General features: G+C 43.2%; 1 protein-coding gene across 5 annotated transcripts in view; it reads right to left on the reverse strand.

Moving 5' to 3' along the window:
* Positions 1-5,481, reverse strand: part of LOC139761711 (transient receptor potential cation channel subfamily A member 1-like) — a 111,518-nt gene extending 106,037 nt beyond the window's left edge. The window contains exon 1 of one of the 5 annotated variants that reach the window (XM_071686078.1): positions 5,316-5,481. In XM_071686078.1, the coding sequence (XP_071542179.1) occupies positions 5,316-5,466 (151 nt within the window). In that variant the 5' untranslated portion in view covers positions 5,467-5,481. Of the gene's footprint in view, positions 1-3,081; positions 3,229-5,239 lie in introns of those variants that run through there. The other 4 variants (XM_071686080.1, XM_071686086.1, XM_071686081.1 and 1 more) reach the window with 4 other exon arrangements.
* Positions 5,482-6,000: the final 519 nt, after the last annotated feature.

Consider the following 6,000-nt stretch of genomic DNA (forward strand, 5'->3'; position numbering starts at 1 on the left):
CAGACACGGAGGCTGGAAGGTACCTCACCAGGTAACTCTGGCGCTGTAACTCATCATTTACTGAGCTTTTCGAGATTTCAGAATGCAAATCATGTAGTTAAAACGTTAATAATGATAACGATAGTCTATTAATGTAATGCAATGATGCTGTGTCTAAGGAAGTTAAATCGTCTTTGTAAAAATACACCTTCACAATATTCTGCCACATCCCATCAGCTGACATCAATATATTGATGTTATCATCAGTCCTTTCAGATTTATATCACGAAATCATTAGAGGCAAAATTCTCGCAACAAAAAATGGAAAAGAAAAAGTCCTGTAAATCCCATTTTCCATCGATTGGAATTCAGTAGGATTTTGAGAGATCAATACATTGTTGGTGGACAGCCACAACCACATATAATGCTTCAGGTATGTATGTCATCAGGAATTGTGACAGCAACGCCTGAAGTGATCCTGAAGCTGTTTCGAGTCGTGTTGGCACCCCTGAAGCTGAATGATGGTAGCCAGGGAGTCCTCACCTCCACCACTCACTCACACCTCACACTGTCGTTACTCACCACACTCATACCTCACTACCGTTACTCACTACTCACACCTCACTACCGTTACTCACTACTCACACCTCACTACCGTTACTCACTACTCACACCTCATAGTACCGTTACTCACTACTCACACCTCATAGTACCGTTACTCACCTCACTCATATCTCGCTACCGTCACTCACTACACACACCTCACTACCGTTACTCACTACATACACACACATATACACACCTCACTACCGTTACTCACTACACACACCTCTACCGTTACTCACTACACACACCTCACTACCGTTACTCACTACACACACACACATACACACCTCACTACCGTTACTCACTACACACACACACACACACACACACACACACACACCTCACTACCGTTACTCACTACACACACACACACACACACACACATACACACCTCACTACCGTTACTCACTACACACACACACACACACACACACATACACACCTCACTACCGTTGCTCACTACAAATCTCACCACCATTACTCACCACTCATACCTTAGTATTTTGAAGAAATCAAATTCAAAATATGTATAGCTTCAGTCGCGTGGTACAATTGTCTAAGAAAAAAATACAGTTAATGAACAGAGTTTCCAAGACGAGTGATGCCTATTGGATATTCCCAGGGATTTCATCACATAGAATGTCACGGATGAAAGACATCTTATATGTCCGCTTGAGAACTTTCATTATGGTAATTACCACATCATACAAGAGCCGGATATGACAGACAAAATGTATTGTCTGGAAAAGATTTAAAGATCGTTCATCCATACAGTAAAAATGGATAAAAAGAAAAATGTCCAAGGTTTTTCGAAATTTGATTCAGGTAATTCCAGCATTTTCGTTAATTGGTTTTCAGGTTGGAATTACATGCCAGCCGAGGGATGAATTCTGAGATGAAATATTGGTGTTTTCTCTGCAGAAAACGCATAAGAGTCAGACTTAGAAAAACATTTAGAAGCGCAACAAGTCATAATATCCTTTCTAAATTGCACAAATCCAACGTCAGAACTTCATATAGGATTTTCAATAATCTACCTAGATTATGTTTTCATAAATGCTTAATACATGATTATCTTTAAGTGTGGTAAATTTAAGGCCGAGATGATATTATGAGAGTCACTACGTTACGTAAGGAAAGACTTGACCATAAAATACTCTTTTGAATTATTTTTTTTTTTGGAAGGCGCTAACGTAGCCACCACAATATGAGCGTCTTCAACAGCCGACCAACACACTTGACAACACAAGAACAGTGTTTTGTGAGATCGGCAACACCGCTGACACACTTGAGGTTTTTGTTTACCCTGTTACCTGATAAGGCAGTGTGTTTGCAAGGGGATACACTCTGACATGGCAACGTTGTATGGAATAAGAAGTATTACCTGGTCTTTTCATCAAATAAACAGACTTCAGAATAAGAATAATATCTGAAACAATTGATTATTTCAGGAAGTAAATCACTGAGAATAATCCCAGACAAATATAATTCTTTTCCATGATGATTATACTTGTCTTATGAAATAGATATATTAGTATATATTACCATTAACACCTCAAAATAGTACGGCATTTTGATATGATATCTTGAGATTCAGAAATGAAGCATGTATCGCTGAAATTTAACTGAACACTCTTCTTTCTTAACAGCGATTATTTTACATATTGTATAAAGATTACAGAAAACTATCAACACCTGTACAGTAACATTCCAGTCTTGGCCTGTCTGTGGGCCAGCGTCAGGGTTGGCTCCACAAAGTCTGTCACGACGTTGGCTCACACCACACGCGCGCACACACACACACATATGTAGTCATCTGCATCGTAAACCTTCACATCGTAAACCTTCCCCGTCGTAGCTCAAAATATGCCAGTGGTCGGTGTACCACAAATTTACCCGCTTAAGCCGTTCACACAGTTGTAAGAAGCGTCAGCTTCGCCTGTCATCTTCAGCCAGTGTGAACAGACAGAAGACTGTAACCTCTGCAGGAAAGCGTACCAGCGAGAATATCAACTGCCAACACCCGAAATTCTGTTGACAGTTCCTTCAAGCACTTTGGAATGTGAAATATGAATATGGGTCCCCTCATCCTTCTCGACCAGGTGGCCAAGCTCTTCCAGTCGCCTGGATCCGCGACACAGGAGTTGAGAATAAGAAGCCTCCTGTGTTGTGGATCCTCACGAGACCAGAGGCAAACCAACATCATCTTGAGGTCAGCCATTCTTCTCCTATAACACCTGTATTGCGACGACCGGCTGCCGCCAGTGATTCCGAGGCAATCCTAGTCTAAATCAACTACAAATCATCAAGACTCACCGACTCAGTCTCTGCAATTTTCGAAACGAGGAGCCAAACAGCTGCCGAAGGGAAAAAAGAAAGAAAACACTTTTACCCAGCTCCTGGTGGGCTCCGAGCTCAAGCCGCCATTTTGTCTCCTTGTCTTTCTGCGCCGGAGAACGAAGGTCTTCGAGAGCTTCTCACTATCGTGATCCTCACCTGGTATCTGTCCCTCCCTGGGTCGGAATGTGCAGGCGTGGGTGACGAAGTGTAGGGAGGTGGGCGTGTGAGAGGCGTGAGCAAGCCACCAGCCATCACCATCCTGGCCTATACACCGCTTCTGCGCAACCAGCCCACTCTCTAGTCATGCACCGCCATGCATCCGACTCCATATTGATTTTACGCTGTGACATCTACGTTATTTCCTTCATTACTCTCTTCAGGAAACACAGTCGTACGAATGGCACGACATTCGTTATCACGCGAGTAGCGATCACATAATCTGAGATTAATGTGTATGTAAATATTTTTCTAGATCTTGTAACCAGCTAGTACATACGGCGCTCCAGCCCGAACTCTTATTACCACACCATTACTAGTGGGATCCTATTCTAATTCATCCCAGGATGAAGTATAAGGCACACGCATGACGCCGAGCTCATCAAACACTTTAGAGTATAAGCAATTATTGACATTTCGTTTCCAATATGGCGACCCGGGAATTCTTGTGGTCCGGTGACCACACAAGCCGCGACTGCTTCTTGCTTTTATACTGGACCTGGATTATTCCCTTTGTCTACGGTGTATATCTTGCTCCTCTCCTAAGTTCAATCCTACTCCGGCGGGTACAGTACCAGAGTGCCAGGTTCGGCACCACCTGAGAAACGATTACGAATACACCCTCACCGTCCGTCAGGTTCGCCTCGGAGGCAAGCTGGTGGCTGGCCACACTGGCCTGCGGGAGGAAGGCTATGTACATGGAAATAAGGGCTGTGTAGATGGACATAAGGGATGGTATAGTAAACAAAATTGAAATGAAAGGTATAAACAAAAATATATATAAAGCGGAAATAACAACAGAAAATATCCGTGGAATAGACAAAAGTGCGAATTATGATATACGCATTATGCTCTTCAGAAAATGCTGCCACCTCTGTATGACACTATGTGTTGCCATGTCTACAGGTCATTAAATTGTATCACAAAAATTGCGCTGTTGAACGGAACAAATTTCGAGGCCGATTTCATTCTAAACTTATAAACAAAAAATTGTAGCCTGGAAACAGCCTTGCTCTGAGTCATACGCACACCACAGGTGTAACAAGTTGATGTACAAACCACATATTGTTATCATACGTGTATGTAAACACTGAAATATGTTAATCTTGCTCTAAATGTACAGGAAAATTAGTTAAACCATACTAGAGCTTCGGGAACAATGGAAGCAAAGTCACATCTCTAACAAACACTTTGTAAACTATTGCAGTATTAAACCACTGCGGTATCATTCCGGTATCAAACCATTGCACCTATCAAATCATTGTGGTATCAAACCATTGCTGTATCACTAAAGTATCAAACCATTACGGTACCAAAACCATTTGTACAGTATCAAACTATTGCTATATCAAACCATTGTGATATCAAACCATTGCTGTATCATTCCGGCATCAAACCATCGCGCTATTAAATCGTGGTATCAAACCATCATTATATCAAACCATTTCTGTATCATTGAAGTATCAAACCATGACGGTATCAAAACCATTACAGTATCAAACTGTTGCGATATCAACCTATAGCTATATCAAACCATTGCGATATCAAACCATTGTTTTATCATTTCGGTATCAAACCATCGCGCTCTCAAATCATTGCGGTATCAAACCATTGTTATATCACTGCGATATCAAACCATTGTTATATCACTGCGATATCAAACCATTGCGGTATCAAATCATTGCGGTATCAAACCATTGTCATATCACTGCGCTATCCAACCATTACTGTATCAATCCACTGCGGTATCAAATCATTGCGGTATCAAACCACTGCGGTAACAAACCACTGCGGTATCAAACCACTGCGGTATATAACCTGAGTTCACTAATCAAACTGTTCTTAGTATTGTTGCATGTGGTATGACGACCTCATTAGTTCCTTAAGACTCTGCCGTTCAGTATATTGCGCGCTTTCGTGACACACCCACACAAAATGGTGATTTCTTCTATATCCAGATCCAAGAGTATTTATCTTGCGACTTTCACATGCCACAGGAAGCTTGATAGCTTAAAGAGAATTATGAAATTTTCTTATCAGTCCTCCATACTCTTGCATCAATACATAAAGAATGTATAGATTTTCTATTTAGAAGCACCTGTGTTTGGTGTACTGGTGCGATCTGTTGCTAGGCTGACCGGCTGGCGGGTGGGTGGGTCGGTGGGGTGGCTCACCAGCGGAGTGGGCCAGGCACCAGGTGGGAGGGACAAGCGCTACGGCGAAGAGTACTGGCGGGAGCGGTACCCGTCGCCTCCCGAGGGTGTGGACGGTGAAGAGCGACTGGTGGCGCTCTGCCTCAAACTCTCGCTGTGCCACATCCCTCATGCGCACACCCTGCCAGGTGCCGCTCTCCACACACACACACGTACATGTACACTACTCATTGACGCACACACACACACACACGAAGCGAAGTCGGGGAGCTCGGTTGCAGAGAGATCGTTAAAGCAGAACCCAGACTTATGTACGCCAGTGTAGAGAAGGATGACGGGAGGGATGTGATCAAATCTGAATCCTTCAGTGGACTTTATGATGATGGTGAACTGGGAAAACGATTGGGTGAATAATGAGCATATGCATCTACAGCGCTAGACCAGTGGGTGAAGGAAGCAAACAAAGATGGAGTGAACGCAGTAGCAGCTGAAATATTCATGCAAGTCGGTGATGGAAGAGAGGGTTAGGGATGGCGTCCCGCGGGTGTACGTACACTGCTATGGTGGTGGACGGAGGTAAAGACACAAAAGTCTCGCTTGACTGTTAACTGAAGGAAAAGGATTTTGGAGTTGAAGAATATGGGAAGGGTGTGTTGAAGGGCTCCCGGGAGTGCAGTGAGGAGGAGACATATAGGGAAGGAGAAGG

The sequence above is a fragment of the Panulirus ornatus genome, chromosome 41 (genome assembly GCF_036320965.1).
Source record: "Panulirus ornatus isolate Po-2019 chromosome 41, ASM3632096v1, whole genome shotgun sequence".
Classification (NCBI taxonomy): domain Eukaryota; kingdom Metazoa; phylum Arthropoda; class Malacostraca; order Decapoda; family Palinuridae; genus Panulirus; species Panulirus ornatus.